The sequence below is a fragment of the Zosterops lateralis genome (assembly GCF_965231275.1).
Source record: "Zosterops lateralis genome assembly, chromosome: 10".
NCBI lineage: Eukaryota > Metazoa > Chordata > Aves > Passeriformes > Zosteropidae > Zosterops > Zosterops lateralis.
Genome location: NC_139770.1, coordinates 12,022,581 through 12,039,492, shown reverse-complemented (window position 1 = coordinate 12,039,492; position 16,912 = coordinate 12,022,581). Strand labels below are relative to the sequence as shown.

Here is a 16,912-nt window from a genome sequence, read left to right as displayed (position 1 = left end):
TGATCAGTTTAGGCAGCAGAAGTACAGGCTCGAAGACACTGCACATGCCCTGCCTGCTCCTTTGCAGACATTGTAGCCAGGGCTTTCCCACCTACATAGAGCCTCAGCTGGAAAACCCTCAGCAGTACTTTGATTCTTTTGAGTTTTTTGAAAAGTTGAGGTTGAATTAATGGATATCCAGAAAAAAACTACAGGAACCAATTGATGAAAATGGATAAAAAGCCTGCACCAGTGCAAATGCACCCAAATGACTACAAAAATCATCACAATGAAACAAAAGCAAATATGGCAACCAGGGTAGTGTTTCTGGAGGTCACCTTAAATAGTGCCAACCTTGACTTTTTATTTTGTAATGAGATAGCAGAGAAAAGCATGCTGATTTTGGGTTTCCAACATTTTATTAAGGCTTTTTTAATGCTTACAGCAAGGGTGACACAGTTGCTAATGAGCCTTGGTGTCAGGAGTAGCAAAAGCTGACCAGAGAGCAGGGGCTCCCCCTGCCTTGCTCTGAGCTCATCCAGACAGCCCATCAGTAGTAGTTTCTCTCTCTCTTGGATGAGTCCCCACACAAGCCCTTCACAACAGCAGTGGCAAGACCAACAAGAAGGATACCTCCTACAGCTGCTGTAGTACCAATAACTGCTTTTGTGACCTATAAAGGGAAAGTAAAACACAGGCTGGAAATATGAGGAGCACTTGTATTTACTGCCCCCCAGCATGACAATGAAAAAAAGAGAGGGATAATCAGGTTAAATAAATCAGGGAGAGACATGTGCCCCATTAGCAGAAGGGGTAACACCCAGGTTTGTACCCCAGGAGGTGGCACCCAGTAAGAGGGCACTGCCAGGGTGCAGACAGACCACAGTGACCCTGCAGGTCCAGGGGCTCTGGGGAGGCCAGAGGCAGCGCTGGTTTGGAGCCCCCAGCTGGGACTTGGCTGTCCCCATGCAGGCTGCAGGCTGTGTCCCAGTCCCCGGCTCACAGCTCACAGCCAGGAGCTGCTCTGGGAGGCACCCAGGGGCTCCCCCCGTGTCACTCACCTGGTCAGAGACTCCCTCTCCATAGCGGAGCTCTGTCACAAAGTGCTCACAGTTACTGCCAAACACATCATATGGCACCTCCCTGTCAATCCAGCGCTCGGCACGCCGGATGATCTCCATCACAGGGAGAGGAGTGCGGGAGCGATCATACTTGTTGTTGACACGCCATTTATTGTTTCCCACCACCTCCTTCAGGAGCTGCTTCTTCACCTTGGCGTTTCTGGTGAATATTGATGTGGTGCTCACCAATAGAGATGGGGCTCCTTCATCTGGGGAAGCCAAGGAGTGGATAAGGCAGGCTGGGAGACCCGCTCTGGTCCCTCCAGGATCTCAGATGGGTTTCTGACTGCTCCTGGAAAAGTCAGCTACACACACAGGGTCCAGCACCAGTCCATGGAGGGAGAGAGAGACCTTGGGGCATCCCAACACCCACTCGGCTCCCTTACCTACAGGTGTCACGTTGATGACATATCCATCTCCCAAGTAGAGGGCCCAGTGCTGGTAAACTTTCCGGTCGATCTCGATCAGGTCCCCAGGCTGGGGGTGGCCCCGGCCATCTGCCATCTCTGGAGCGTGCAGTGAGGAGATGCAGCAGGTGTATTGGGGCGGGCTGAGCGCAGGGCAGAGCGCAGCGGGGAGGCTCGGGCTGTGCAGGGGCAGGCGGCGGGAGCGCAGGCACGGAGGGTGTCAGTGCCGGGCGCTCGGGGCCGCTGCCGCCCGCCGGCGCAGGGCGAGGCACCGAACGGCCCCGCTCCCCGCCAGCGCATCCGCCCGAGGCCGAGGCCGGGCCGGGCGGGTGTCCGGCTGCTGCCGCCGTCCCCGCCTGCCCCCGCCCGCCCGCCCGCCCGCCCGCGGTGCCCGCGCTCCCCTCCCGGCCGCGCTCCCTTCGGGGCTCCGCTGCTGCCGGGGCCGGGCCGCGCCTGCCCGGGGGTGCCCGCGGGGCCGAGCCCGTGCCCAGGCTCTGGGGCACCTCGGGCCGCCCGGCAGAGCCGCGCCCGCCGCCGGCAGCCTGGAGGGGCCGCATCCTGCTGGCAAACGCCCGCTCCATCCCCGAGCCCCGCTCACCTCAGCGCCTGTCCCGCTGCTGCCGTGTCCGCGCTCCTGATCAGCTGCTCCCGCTATAAATAACAAGAAAATGGCGCTTGCGTGGATCCTGCCGGGCTCTCTGGCGACGCTGACCGGGGGCTGTCCCGTCCGGCCCCTTCTCCTCCATCTCGTCCCGTCTCACCGCCCCCGCCTTCTCCCTCCCACCGCACGTCCCATGCGGACGCTCCGGTCCCGAGATTGTTGCCAAAACCACTCGTTAAGTGGAAAATCCGATTCTGTCCCCGAGAAGGACGTGCCATTGCCACTTTCCCGGGGACTGCCGCAGCTCCTCGAGCCCAGGCGGGGCTCCGGTCCCGCTCGGCCGAGCGGTGAATGAGCATCCCTCCCTAGAAAACCTTTCGAGAGAAATATGGAATGCTGCCTTTCTACTTCTTCACCGTGATGAGACACAAAGGAGGTGGATCTCTGAGCGGAGTAATTTTAGGGCAAAGGGTTTTTTAGGATGTGTTTTTATGTTGTGGCCTGGGCATTTCCTTTGGGACATCAGAGGAATCTCCTGATTGTGTCCAGCAAGGGCCCGAGTCCAAGAAATGAGCACAGCTGAGCCTGCACAGCTGTCCCCTTTACTGGTGCTGGCATAGTGTGCCAAAACTAACAAGAAAACTGTCCTCTGAGTGAGTTGAACTAAGCAGTGTATTTAATGCCTTGCATTTCAGAAGTTAGGTGAGCAAGCTGGTTGATTTAAAAGATGAGAGCAGTGGAAGATTTATCTTTCTGCCTTCCAGTGACATGAAATTGTTAATTCAGAGGAACATTGAACAGCAGTTCTGCTTTCTGTATCATCCTCTTCTCTAAATCTGAACTATTTGCAAAGCTTTGCAATGGGAATTGAATCACCAAGGCAATTCTTGTGGTATGGAGAAAAAAAAGAAATATATATATATATATGGAAACCCAGATATCTGCTTTACCTGGGCACAGCAGGGTCCTGTTGCTTGGGGGAACCTGAGCTGGTATCCTGCAGGGCAGAGACTGGGCTGTGCTCCCAGCCTGTGCAAAGGGAGGTTAGTGTGGTTAGCACTGCTCAACAGCCACTGAATCACATTGTGGTAGGTGTGAGAGTGCAATAGAAACTGCCACTGGACAGGCAGCAAAGATGGTATTTTAAACACAGTGAAATTCCAGCATAAATTGACAGTTTATTTGTGCACGAGTAGGTCTCTCTCGCTGATTCATTTTCATTGTGTAATGAGGTTGAAAGGCCCTTTCTATTCATACCCTTTCCAAAATAGATGTGGCCTCTGTGTATGGACAGCTGGTGTGTTCTTGAATGGACCAGAATAACCTAACTCACCACAGAGACTGCAAATACTTCTCTGGCTAACAGTACACATGAGTTTATGGATACAAAGGAAAGGAGAAAGGGTTAGCCAGCATTACAGCAGAAACAACAGCAAGCCCTGTTAAGGAAACCCTCCTGTTTGACCGTCTAGGACCCCCTCTGGCAGTCACACTTGCTGCACTTGAGCCGGGACTGAGGCCCCATTAGAGCCCCTTTGAGGTGCACCTCTTCACTCCCTGCACACCTCACACTCACACATTACCTGCTCGGCCACAGGTTTCCCATAGCAGAGTCTCAAATATCTGGACCCTTAAAATAAATTAATCATGGTGCAACAACAAAACAACAGCTTGAGCTGGATGCCTCTGAGGAGGAACCCCAAACCAAAGAAACTGTGTGGATTTTCTATGCTCACAGTCTGTGGTCCCCAGCTGCTGCTGTATTTCTGATTGTCTGTTCATGTGCCTGTGTCACAGGTCCCCTGCCCTTTGTTATGTAGAGGGTTGGCACCAGTTCAGTCAGGCATTGCCACCCAGAGCTCAGTCTGCATCTCACACTGCAGCTACACACTGAGCTACCTGAATGATTTGTCTTCCTCAACAATCAGAAAGTAACTTGCAACAAACTGGAAAGGTATCAGAAAAAAAATTCATGATGCTTTACATCTCAAAGCTTCTCTCATAGCCCTGCTAATCCATTCTGGGCTTGGACAAGGCTCAGGCAATGCTTCAGTCCCTGATCTTTGTGAGTGGTCTGTCATGGGGTGGGTGTCACACACAGCATGTAACTAGGCATTGCTGCAAATACCTTTGGTCTCCTGATGTAAGGGAGTCCTTATTATGGTCTGGGGCTGAGCTGATGCAGAGCTCTTCTCACATTCATCAGTGTGGCAGCTTCTGATTTTGCAAAGACCCCCAAGGAGAGTTTATGACATGATCTCATTCTTCAGAGAGTTTTTGTTAAGTTATGCTCTTGCTTAGCCCCCACAGGTTGGGGACTGATGACAAGCCTGCTTCTTGTTTCCTCCACTGTAAGGGGAAAATGGGGGTGATCCTTTTTTATTTAATCAGTCCTCAGGTGAGTTTAGTGTCTTGTTTCTTTCTCTTCCCAGCTGGACATGTCTTGTCAGAAGAGGGGTAGAGAATTGTGTCCATGTCAGTTAACTAATCTCTTTCCCATTGGAGGATTTGGGTAAGATCCCATGAAGACCTGCCTGGGATGCTCTAACTAGTTCATAGACTCATAGAATGGTTTGGGTTGGAAGGAACCTAAAGATCATTCAGTTCCAATCCCCTACCATGGGCAGGGACACCTTTCATTAGACCAGATTGCTCAAAGTTCCGTCCAATCTGGCCCTGAACATTTTCAGGGACAGGGCATCCATAACCTCTCTGGATAACCCATTCCAGTGCCTCACCATCCTCATAGTAAGGAATTTCTTTCTAAAATCTAACCTAAACCTACTTTCTAATATCTAACTTTAACCCACTCTCTTTCAGTTTGAATTCTGACCACATCAGTCTATGATTTGTACTTCTCTCAGAGGTGTGTTATGGTTTGTACTTCTCTCAGAGGTGTGTATGTGATGTTGTCCAGCGCCCTTGTGCCATCAAAGTCTGTCTGGAATTTGTGTTTTTTAAATACCCTTTGAAGACCACAGAGTCTCTTCTGTCAGTTAGAACATATTTTAATTTGGGCCTACAATGTGAGATCTGAGAGATCTTTTAAATGAACAATTTCAAAGGTTTTCAATAAATGCAATGATATATTTATTATTATTTCTTCTCAAAATATTAGGAATATGATTAAAATACAAGATTTAAAAGTATGACAAATGAATAGGAATAGAATTGTTAACTATAGGTGTGTATTTGGGGATTCATTTTGATCAAATGCACTGTTCACGATGCAGCCATAATCTTGTTCACGTACTCTGGAATCCAAATTATCTCTGGACCATCTCAAAGAAGAATCCCTTGATACTGTAGCTGTATCCGTCTTTTTCTTCCTGCTGTACAATTTAAAAAAAAAATGGAACAACCTATTTTAATTTCTATTCTTATTTATAGTGAGAGATCAAGCAATGCTGTGAGCATGAATTGAACTGTCAGGTTTTGGAGAAACCAGAGTTTTATGATAAGTGATACATATGCCCTGTATAAATGAAATGGCCTATGTTCATTCCTGATTAAAAAAAGAGATAATTTTCCCCTCACATTCATCAAAAGAGTTCCCCAATGCTGTGCCTCCTTTCTAGTCTTGCAGGTATGTGACTGATGGGAATTTTGAGGTTTACAGGTGCTAAAAGAGATGCCTTTACTTTGGTGAATGTAGCAAAGCTAGGAGAAGCCTTACCTGAACAGGTACACTGTGGAGCAGATGAGAATGACAATAACAACTACACCTGCCACAACTGCGATGACGATGGCAATTGTTTTGCCTGAATCCTCTGTGTCAGAGTCATCAGCTGAAAAACAAACAAGAGCACTGTCACTGAAAGCTAACTGTGCTGTGAACAGAAATATTTTTTTCTCCACCCTTGCTTGTCTGTTTGATTTTACTGTGTTCTCTGTGGCTTCCTGGCGTGGTGTCAGACCCAAGTCCTGTGTGCTGCATCAAGCCCTGCTGTCCTGCTTTCTGGTACCTCTCCACTGGACTTCTGACCTTCTCTCTGCTTGGATCACCCACAGGCTCTCATCCACTGGGTTACTAATCTACATCATTAAAATGAAGAGCAAGCCCAGTTTTCTCCATAATAACATCCACTTTTGAAAATGATGTGTTTCATGTAGACAGGGAACTCCAGAATGGTTTTATTACCTATTCTTTCAGCCTCACAGGTTGGTCCTGTGTAGAGTTCTGAACATTCACAGGAGTGGAGCGAGGTGCTGTTGGAAGTTTCAGAGCAAATGCCATCATTCTTACAAGGATTTGGCATACATGGACCACCTGGGAAATAAAAGCAGAAACACTTGACTCTCAGATAATTCTACCCTGAAGAGAACTGTTCTTGCTTAGATTAGACTGACTCCTAATGCTGCACATCCCCTGTATTTTAGCATGTTTCTTGTATCTGACAAAACAAATAAGGGAAAGAAACACAGTTTCTCCAGTGAAACCTCAAAGCAAGATCCCTTGTCTGGTTTTCTTCTCTCTTGCAACTATCCTTAACCCAGCAATGCCCTTTAAAGTTAGTCAAGACTTCATAGCATCAAAGACAATGTGATATTGGTTAACTTACTCCTGTAGCATCCACGACTGTAGTTTGAAATGCCACAGATTTCACCAGACCCACACACTTTGTCTAAGCAGAAGACAGTGGAGCTTTCTGTGCATCGGCATTCCTGAGAGCAGTCATCAGTGGTGAATATTTCTCCAATCTGGAAGATCAGGAGTTACATGTTAGATGTTAAAAAAATCAAATAAAATCAGCCAGAAAAAGCATGATGTAGCACTGAAACCCTCATTATACTCTCTCCAATCCCTTCCTGATGAACAGCAATAGGGCAGATTGGGTTTTTTTAAGTAGTTTATAAAATGAAAAGAAAACAAGCAGCTAACTAATGCAGTTCTTTGAAACTCGAGGATGGCCCAAGAAAGCAAGCAAAAGAAGAGTTTGGGGCATGAGATCCTAGCCCCAGGCAGGGTACATGTGTAACCAAAAATTGGCAACTGTTGCTGGAGATGAGTGGCAGATGAATCACATCATATCTCCAAGGCAATGGGAAATTGCTATCTGCCATTTTTCTGAAAAGTTCCACCTGTTAATAATAAATCTTTACTGGCTTAGGTCTTTCTTTGTACCAAATCTCTGGTTAACCAGAAACCTATGAGACAATGAAGCTGCTCTATCCTGCAGTGACAATGAAGGATTCTCCTGAGAATTCAGTTTTGCTCAGGGCTCTTTTCATGTTCTATCCAACTCTCCAGACTCCCAACCCTGCCTATACCACTCTTCACTGAGAGGAGCAAGGCCACAATGACACATAGAATTTTTCTGTAACTGGTGTGTTGTAAACTTTAGTGTAATAAAGGTCAAGAATTAACATGAATTTAATCACATAATTTCTCCAAGTGTCTGCCTTGGACTGGCAGGCAGAGTTTCAGAGGGAGACCAAGAGATCTTGACCTCTCTTCCCTTTCTCCAGAAACCAGAATTTTATTAAACAATTGCTCTTAGTTTCTAATATTTCTACTGCAAAAGCACATGCTGAGGATTATGAGGAGATGGTCAAAATAACTAACAAGAGAAAATACCGTTTAGTGCTGTGAGAGCTGTCTGACCCACAGAGAGACCGTACCTCATAGTATTTGTTAAGGTATGTGCAGCCACACTGCTTGTAAGGCACACAGTCAAAGCCACTAAGAACATAACCAGGGAGACATTCACAGCCTTCAACACAGGGTGATTCACACTCAGAGGGGCTGGTCAGGTCGTTGCAGGATGCTGGGCATGCAGACATGCATGAGCTGTACTTGCTGTTGGCAGGACATGACATGCCTGTAAAAATAAGGAGTCCAGTTATACCAGGCTGCTGTGTGCTAGTTATTTACAGAATTCCCTTTTTGATCCATTTTGTAGGAGGCAATATGATAAATACACACACACAGATGTGTGTGTACACATACATATATAATAGTACTGAAGTTGTAAGTAAAGCACTCCAAAGTCAGGAAATGCATCATCAAAGCTATTTGTATGTTGTGCCTTCATTCCTGCTATACACTGATCTCAAAACAACTTCTCATATGTTCAGAATTGTCATCCCTGAAGTGCCAGAGCTGCTCCACAACTTTGGGAACTGTATTTCACGAGAAATACAAAGTTTCCTAACCATAGCAGACACAGGGAAAATATGGTTTGATGAATTTCCAAACTTTAAAAAAAATGAGGAAAAATATATTTGAGATTATTTTAAGTCTTATTTAAGTATTTTTTTAGTCTGAAAAGTTTTGAGTTTTCAGTTGAATCTTTTAGTCTCAAAATTTCACAGGCAAAAAAGATAATTAGTATATTTTGTAGGTTTAAAAAGAGTTTGAAATTAAATGTTTTGCCTTTAGATTTGTAGCTTGTGATGGTCTCCAAAATTTAAACTTTTTTGTCCCATTGGGAATGGGGACATCTTTTCACTCACAAAACTCCTGATGATAGGGACCTGACAGCTCTGAATTCCTAAGCTGGGGCTTAAATGCAAAAGTCAGCATAGGACATTCTCAGAAGAGAGGCCAGGAAATGTGGGCTTAACTGTGAAGAGTGAGTGAAGTGTGAATCCACATGTTTTTACTCCCCGAAAAGATTTGATTTAGGAAAATCTTAAACTTCAGATTTTAAGAGTCCTGTAGTTAGATTCCCTACTTTCTGTTTCTTCCTATGCTTACCACATTCTGTCTGCTGCCTCCAGCCATCCATGGTGACTCCTTGCTGCTGACAAGCCAACACATATTCCTCCAGACTGCGACACAAAGTAGTAACCTCATCTCCTTCCACACACATATCGAACAGGCAGCTCCTATGTGCAACATGAGAAAACATTAATTCCCAGTACATTTGTTATTGGCTGTTTTCATATGCTTTTATGCCTGACTCCGAGTTAGTTTTGTTTTCCAGTATCTGGCTGAGAGATAACAGAGGAATAAAAGGCACCCCAAGCACGTGATTGGGAAGATCGGGTCATTTGTTGTGTGGCCGCTGTTGCTACGTGAGGTGTCCATAGGATCATTAAAGCTGGAAAAGGCCCCTAAGATCATCGAGCCCAACCTTTAACCTAACTCTGCCAGGTTCACCACTGAACTATGGTCCTAAATAGAAAATTTTCCTCATAAGCAGTATAAGCCTCCCTTGAACCAAACAATAAAGAGTTACCTGAGTTAACACAGTAACTTCTTTGCTCTCTGCTTCTGTTTCAGGAAACATCTTGCTTATAAAGCACTTTTTCATGCTGCTAAGTGTTACAGCTGAACTACACACTTCTTTCAATAAATGGGTACCCTCCCTATGTGTGTGTGCCCTGAATGCTGACACAGAATTCTGTTTTATCTAGTGTTTGTTTGCCAGTGCTACCTTCTCAGTTTTGCTCATCATTTGAGTATTTATGGCCTCATGATTTTCAGAGGCATTGAGATCCAAGGTGAATGGAATCTGCAAATATGCAGCACCTCAGAAAAATCAGGGCAACCACTAAGCAGTTAGAACAGGCTGCCAACCAAATTCTAGAGTGAGGAGAAAAGTAGGCTTATCTTAAGAACCAGAAGGCATATCTATATCAGCTATATCTACATATATATCATCTCTAGATATAGATATACATATTGAAGCTAGTGGCCCACCTCATTTGGCTTAAGATGCTGCTAATATTCTTCTCTTGGAGTGGGCATTATCTGTCTTTAAACATTAAGCATAGCTATGTAACTAAAGAAAACTGGCAGCTACTTGGCAAATTTGTGACTGATGATGTTTGAAGGATGAAAGATGAACATGGGGATGAATAGAGCTTAGAATTAGGTGTGTTGGAATTGTTTATGTAGGAAGTAGAGCAACCTTGAAACACAGCAGATGGCTCTTTCTTGAAGATACCAAGTTAGTTACTCTTCACTAATCTGGTTTTTGTATTTCTCCATGAAAAATTCAAGAAGTGTCACTGCTTCAGCTTCAGCCTTTGTTTATGGCACAATACAAATTTTATGAAGCTAGAACTGCTACCCAGTAGACCCAGGTGCTAAATTCTCACTGAATGTGGATGAGAGCTGTAAGCACATTGGAAGTTCCAGGCTACAAGGATAATGCTTAACACTGCTGCTTTATCTTTGTGGGAAAAGAGGAAAGCTGCTTTGTAGAGCTAGCAGAGAAGTGAAATCCTGAATAGATGAAAGAAAGATAATCACAGCTGTTTAAAAATAAATAAGGAGATGTAAATATATCAATAATGGAATCACTGGGTCCAGTTCTACAAAAACACGTACTGTCCTCAGCTCCAATATTAATACCCTGGAGACTCCAGATGACTGAAGATAGTTCTTGTCAAAAACTATTGACAAAATGATTTTGCAGATGAGGAGAACAACTGTCTGCAGTAGACACTTACGTGAAATAGAAATCTGGTTGGACTGTAGAATGACACGCGGCAAAAGGACCATTCAAGTCAGTCAGGATTTGACAACTTGAAGTTGTGTTTTGCTGCTCCAGCTGATTCTCACTGCAACCTTGGAAAAGCCCTGGATCTGGTTCCTCCTCAGACTCATTTTCTGAGCTGACATCTCGTCTGTAAATGAAGTCATTACAAAATCATCAGTGTTCTGTGTATATCCAGCATTTGTGGTACTCCTCTCTGAGTAATACTGCAAGAATACTTCTGCCTTGTGGTGTAAATGTAAGCTTATTTCTTTTTCATGTTTCCTAAATGGGAAGGAGATATAGCAAATCAAAGATGTACTGAAACACTTCCTACCATGTCATAGATTTAAGGATATTTAAAGTAAACAGGATATCTGTAGTTATCTCTTTGGAAATTCTGCATTATACATGTGTTATCCATTGCCTCCTCCACCCAATCTATTCAAGAAAAGTTTAATGTTAGTCAGAAGGATGCAGCTGGAATAAAGCCTGTTACTTGGATATATGTTCACTTTGACTGAACAACTGGCTGCATGCCTGAAATGCCAGAATTTTCCTATGGGCACAGCCTCCAGAGCCCCTCTATGCTCAGCACTGCCCCATACACTGTTTTCTGGCAGGCATATTTTTGCAGCCAGAATGTATCTGGACAGCTAATGTAGTTCCATTTACTTTCTGAAAAAGCAATGTGCTAATGGCTAAGCAAATTGCACAGGCTTTCAGAGCAATAGGAAGAAAGGCAGGACCAGGAAGGCAGGAAACCTCAAGGAAACAAGAAAAAGCTTTTTCAATGTTGTGTATGGACTAATTAGCACATAATTTTCCTGACCACAAATATCATGTTCATGAACAGTCAAAAGAATGTCCTTACTTTTTGTGTACCGGCAGAAAAAAAAACAAATAGCCATGAAAGCAAGAAAATCAGACCCATCAAGAATCTTTTCTGGGAGGAAATGTGAATTTATGTTGATGGATTTCAAAGCTACCTTCATGTTCCAGAGGAAAGAGTGACACTGAATCAGGATTTACATTCAGTCAGGCCCATCCAGCACATGTATTTATCTTTGCCAGGATCCATGAGCTTGGCAAAGATGTTATCTTTGTTCATCCTTGTGCCCTAACAGTTGTCATGGCTGTGACTCCAATGAGAGATACTGAACTGGAGTCATGCACTGACAGTTCAGGCCTCTTCTGGCCAGATAGAAGGGCACTGGTAGTTCACCCTATCACCCTAGTGATGAGCAGGAAAAGTCCCTACACACAAATGGAAGAAGAAAGATGAGACAGAAATGAGTCACTGTAGTTATTCCTAGACATTAACTATGACTTAATTCGCTCCCTTCTAGTGGCAGTGCTTGCTGTGGATACTAAATAGAAAATCAAGTACCTGAGACGAGACCTTCCTTTCAGAGGAACTTTCCAGCTTTCACCAAATGTATTCACATTCTTCACCCAAACACCATCTGGTTTTGTGAAGTCATTTCTGTGTTTCCCATCAAAGTCACCACACAAGCCTTCCACTCTGCTTCGGTAGGTGGTAGCCAGCTTTATGTCTAGGCAAAGTCAGAAGGAAAAAAAGCTGTTACACAGAAATTGTTGCCAGTGAGTATATGGAAGAGGTGGAAATCAATGCCAAGTGCCACGTCATGATTCAGATTGCAGGTGGTAATGTGACATGGGCTTAATACATAGCATAAGAGCACAGCCCTGAACATACCTGTTCATACATGGACTCACAGTTTCTGTGCACTGCAACATGGATCATGAAAAAGTAATTTTTCAAGATTTTATATAAGATGATAGCAGTGCCTGGGTGCTCTTAGTGCATGTTGTTTACTGCTTTACAACAAACAGAATGCATCAGCCACTTTTTGCCCTTCACTTACAATCCACTTGATCACTGAGAAATAGAATTTCTGTAGATATTCACTTTTTGCAATGGAATTTCTGTTGGAATTTCAGGGTTTGGAATGATTGCCATGTAAATAAATAGCCTGGCACTTTCACAATGCACTCAGAAATGCTCTAGCCATATGCTGTTGTAAATCAGGAATAACTCTGCTTTTGAACAGAGGAGGTGTCATATGTCCAGCTTACATGAGTGACTTGTGTATATGCCATGTGAAAGTACTGGCAAACAGTAAAGAATGGGATTATCTGGAGTAGGCTTGAGAGGAGGCAAAATGATACACTCACAGTGTATAGCTTGAGGATCTCAGTCCTACAACTCCTGTGGCTGGGTTCAGCTGGCAAAGGAGCAGATCTAGATTTTGCCCCATCATTCCAATTAACATTTTAAAGCGATTTGCTTTTGTTTTGTCATTCAGACCTTACTTAACATTGAAAAAAGGTCTGACAGTCTGACTCTACATCTCATTTCTCCTAAGTTCAGTGGGATCCAGATAGAGAAATGCCAGTTTTATGGTTTTTTTTCTGATTCCTGGGAAACATTTCTTTCTGGTATTTTCTGGTATTTTATATCACAAAGGACCATAAGCGCAGAAGGTGAAGATTTCAAATTTTGCCTTGTGTTTAGACCTCCTCTGGAATGAGAACATTTTTGGGGGCAGTGTATAAATATATCTGCAGAGTTTTCTAGCATCACTTACCTGCATTTTCATTGCCATCAAAGCTCAGGATTAAGCCAAAATCTGTCTCCAGGTAAATTCTTGTTGTTCTCTGATATATACGAATACCTTCATGAGGTCGAACAGGGGGCCACACCCTCACACCATCCAACTAACAAGGAATGAAAAAATTAAAATTTATTATATATAAGCCAAATTAAAATCTGATTTCAGTTCAGGTCAATGCTACAATCCAATACTTCCCTGGTTTTATGATAAATGTATCAGATAATTTAACACCATTTACTTTTTTAAGTTAACAAGATCATGTAATGAGGAAAGTAATCTGAACACAATACTTTTATATCATTTAAAAAAATCTATTGTTGAGCTAAAAATGTAATACAGCAGCTATATATGCTTTTACACCAATAAAGAAGGAAGGAAATTAAATTATCCTAGCATAAAACAAACCTTTCCTTGCCATTGATAAAAATTGGTGTGGCTTTATTGTAAGCCTTGGGATATTTGGGATTTCATTGCTAAAACTATATCTATTGATTTGTTTGATGTAGAATTGTATCTTCCATAGCTATGGAGAAAAAAGACCACACAACTGGAGAGCTCATTTGCAGTTGCTTCACAGCACTGCTGGAATAATATAGTTCACTTTAATACTTTAATTCTTCAAAAAGAATGTCCATTACTCAAAAGCGTTTTCCTCCAAGGGAGTGCCTTCCTCTGTGCTCTGCAGTCAGGGAGGGACTTACCAGAACCTGCTTGTTCTGCCTGAATCGCACTGTGTGGTTGTAAACATTGATGAGCATCTCTTTCAGGTAAGTAATGCGTCGAATTAGATGTAGAGGATAGTTCGTGCCCTCAATGCTGAACGGTGTCAGAGTCTCAGGTAGGTCAGGGATGGTCTGAGCCAGAATGTATGTGTACTTCCCTTGAAAGTGGTGCGTCAGCCCATCAAAGGTGATGTAGTGTGGGTCGCCTATGACCTGGCATTTCCCAAAACCTGCAAGGGAAGAGCTTCATTACTCTCAAGTCTAAATGTGCATGGCCAGATGCCATGCCTGGATTGGTCCAAACTGTTGGAAAAAAATGATTGCTGCTAGCATGCAGGTCTGAAAGTAAAGATGAGTGCTCAGGCTTTACTCTAGTGAATGGACACTCAAATGGAGAGATGGACAGAGAAATTCATTCCTCTGCTGAGAACTACTGTGAGCCAACTGAGCTGAAGCAGAACATTAGGGTTTATAAAATTTATTGAGACTAAGTTGTGCACATTGGCCCTCTGCAGAGGAATGACTCTGACACAAGCAGGGCTTGAAGTGGCCTCCTAAGGGATGTTGTTTTCATAACCTCTGCTGTGTGTTGTTACAAAATCGAAAAACAATGTTCCATGGCTGACTCAGTGCTGTCACTGATTTCTGCTGAGGTTACTAAACTGATCAGACCTTACAGATACAGTGACTATCATCTATGTATTCTCCTCAATCACTGAGCACAGAGTAAATCATTATGCCAGGAGCAAGGCATAGGAAGGCTGTCCTTAAAACTGCAGGGGTGCCTCTGCTCAGATATTTTGCCAAAATGTACTAGGGGAACACTGGATTTGCTTTATGCTTTTGTATTGATCTTCAATACAGTAGGATTGATGCCATGCTATTCTTCAAACTTGAAACATAGGGACACTATGCAAGAAACTCTCTCCTAATCAACCCAACCTACCCACAAAATATGGGATTAACTTTGCCTGGCCAACACAAATGTTGAATGAAAAGCACCAAAGAACTCTGACTAGTCTGTCACATATCTGTCCTGATCTGTTCTGTCCTCGTTTTGCTTATTGGTTAGTTAGTTGTTTGGTGGTTAATTTTTGTTGTTGTTGTTGTTGTTTTGTTTTGTTTTTGTTTTTGTTTTTTTGTTCTGTTTGTTTGGTTGGTTGGTTGGTTTTTTTCCCTGTTCTCAAATCAACATAAAATGGAAAGAACAGGGTCGTTGTGATAGGATTCACAAACTGAATTTTGGGTTCAGTAGATGCAGTGGGAACTTTTTAAAAGAAATTTTATTCAAATTAGTCAGACTGAACTGTCAAATTTCTAGATATAAGTAAATTATACCCAGGTATCCATTTTCCTCTACAAATTCTCCACATGGAATAGGAACCTTCTGTTATGAGAACTGAGGCCTTTTTGTATTTAATAACATGTTGTCAGCAAAACAGTCAGAGTTGCCTTCTTTCCCCATGAAAGAATAGAATTGCTATGAAAGAAAGTATGTACGCCCACAGTCTCCCTCCTTCTGCAGCCTTCAAGTGAACCCCAAGTGAAGACCTGCTTGCACATACCTGTTGGATTGCACTTGTGTTTTCCATCTTTGATCACACAGGTTTCTCTGGAATCACAGCTATAGCTCTTGCAACTGATGACACCATTCTTCTGGCACTGGCATCTTTTGGTGCAGTGTGGAGTTAGCCATGTCTCCCCAGCCTGGACACAAGTTGTGTTAATAGTATGTTATCAGGGTGCTCAGCTTTGCAGTGCAATGGAAGTTCAATAGCCATGGGTATAGACACTAGCTAGGTGCAACCTTGTCCAGTTGGCAATTCCACAACTGCTTGATTAAGTGTAGTCTCACCAAGAGCCTGTGAGAGGGGATCTCAGTCTATTTATATTACTGTCTTCAACATGAGAATTTGAACACAAAACTGGACTAGCATAGACTGCCTGAATAATTCTGACTGTTTTAAAATAGGCTTCAATTTTGGCCTCAGGTGCAAAGTACCAAGCAAGCTTCTGTGTCTCCTAATACCCAAGGGAGCAGCTTTTACTAATCACATGGAAAGTGTTTAAGAGGTAGATCCTGAAGTCTTTGATCTCTCTCTCTCTTTCATATTAAGATGGACAGGAGACCAATTTTCTACAAGTTTTGAAGTCAGAGATTTGCTCCACAAACTACTTACACTGTAGTAATTGTTGTCATCATCCGTGCAGCCACAACTGCTGAGAGGCACACAGTTGCCATTGCTGAGCACATAATTATCATCACACTCACAGCCCTCTGTGCACTCTTCTGTCTTCTCACAAAGGGAAGAGGCATAAATGTCACTGCACGTTGATGGGCAGGCAGAGACACAGTCTTTGTAGTGGCTCCGGGATGGGCAGGGCAATGCTGTGTGAGAGAACAGAGCCAGCTTTATTAAATACCTTTATAAAGTGCACTGCAAACACTGAAAACTATACCTTGGCCTATGGAATGGTAGTGCAGAACTGCTTTTTAACAGCTGATTTTGATCATCAGCTGGTTTTTATTTTTATATTTTACTTTAAAAATAATCAAAACAATGACAACAAAAAACCAAAACAAAGAATGCTCTCTGGAACTGCTTATTCAGTTTTATTACAGATATGACTGAACCACCTGGAACAAGATTATTCAGATTCAGTATTCAGTTCAGCTGCAAAGGCTTCTTTGGGCACTGCTAGAAATGAGATTCTCAAAGGCAAATTCCTTAAAATATTCACCCCTTCATTGATGCAAACCAGGTGTAAATTTAGTTTAATGACAAACATTCAAGAGCAGGAGATATACATTGTCAGATTGCAGGTTCATCTAGCTCTAAACCCTATTTATGCCAATGACTAGACATGCATAATAGGACAGTTCAAGAAAAAGTTTAACATGACAATATGTCATTTGGCTACCAATTCTAACTCCACATTCTAACTCCACATTAATATCCATAATTTGTCTAGTTCTGAGTTATCTCTGGATTTTTCTGAGTGTGAACACAGTT

The 16,912-nt window shown here is 43.3% G+C and overlaps 1 protein-coding gene and 2 long non-coding RNA genes across 4 annotated transcripts; all 3 read right to left on the bottom strand.

Annotated features, from left to right (window-relative positions):
* Window positions 1–387: 387 nt before the first annotated feature.
* Window positions 388–2,232, bottom strand: LOC310913525 (phospholipase A and acyltransferase 1-like). 2 transcript variants are annotated; one of them, XM_083869024.1, is made up of 4 exons: window positions 2,106–2,232; window positions 1,487–1,606; window positions 1,041–1,309; window positions 388–652 (listed from the first exon to the last, which is right to left on the bottom strand). In XM_083869024.1, the coding sequence occupies exons 2-4, from the start codon at window positions 1,602–1,604 to the stop codon at window positions 530–532; spliced, it is 510 nt and encodes a 169-aa protein (XP_083725150.1). In that variant the 5' UTR covers window positions 1,605–1,606; window positions 2,106–2,232; the 3' UTR covers window positions 388–529. The 2 variants fall into 2 exon arrangements, with proteins under 2 accessions (XP_083725150.1, XP_083725151.1); XM_083869025.1 differs by having other exon boundaries at window positions 1,487–1,686; window positions 2,106–2,230.
* A 3,055-nt stretch (window positions 2,233–5,287) lies between these two features.
* On the bottom strand, window positions 5,288–6,775 carry LOC310913473. The gene is made up of 4 exons (XR_014590824.1): window positions 6,671–6,775; window positions 6,250–6,378; window positions 5,785–5,896; window positions 5,288–5,440 (listed from the first exon to the last, which is right to left on the bottom strand). It is a non-coding gene; the product is annotated as an uncharacterized lncRNA (long non-coding RNA).
* A 7,108-nt stretch (window positions 6,776–13,883) lies between these two features.
* Window positions 13,884–16,171, bottom strand: LOC310913246. The gene is made up of 3 exons (XR_014590785.1): window positions 16,079–16,171; window positions 15,464–15,605; window positions 13,884–14,128 (listed from the first exon to the last, which is right to left on the bottom strand). It is a non-coding gene; the product is annotated as an uncharacterized lncRNA (long non-coding RNA).
* Between the last annotated feature and the right edge of the window lie 741 nt (window positions 16,172–16,912).

Coding starts and splice junctions, on each gene's coding strand:
- LOC310913525 (XM_083869024.1), bottom strand. CDS start 1,604: ATGGCAGATGGCCGGGGCCACCCCCAGCCTGGGGACCTGATCGAGATC. Junction 1,310..1,486: donor CATCAACGTGACACCTGTAG/GTAAGGGAGCCG, acceptor TGGCTTCCCCAG/ATGAAGGAGCCCCATCTCTA. Junction 653..1,040: donor GAGAGGGAGTCTCTGACCAG/GTGAGTGACACG, acceptor TTCCCTTTATAG/GTCACAAAAGCAGTTATTGG.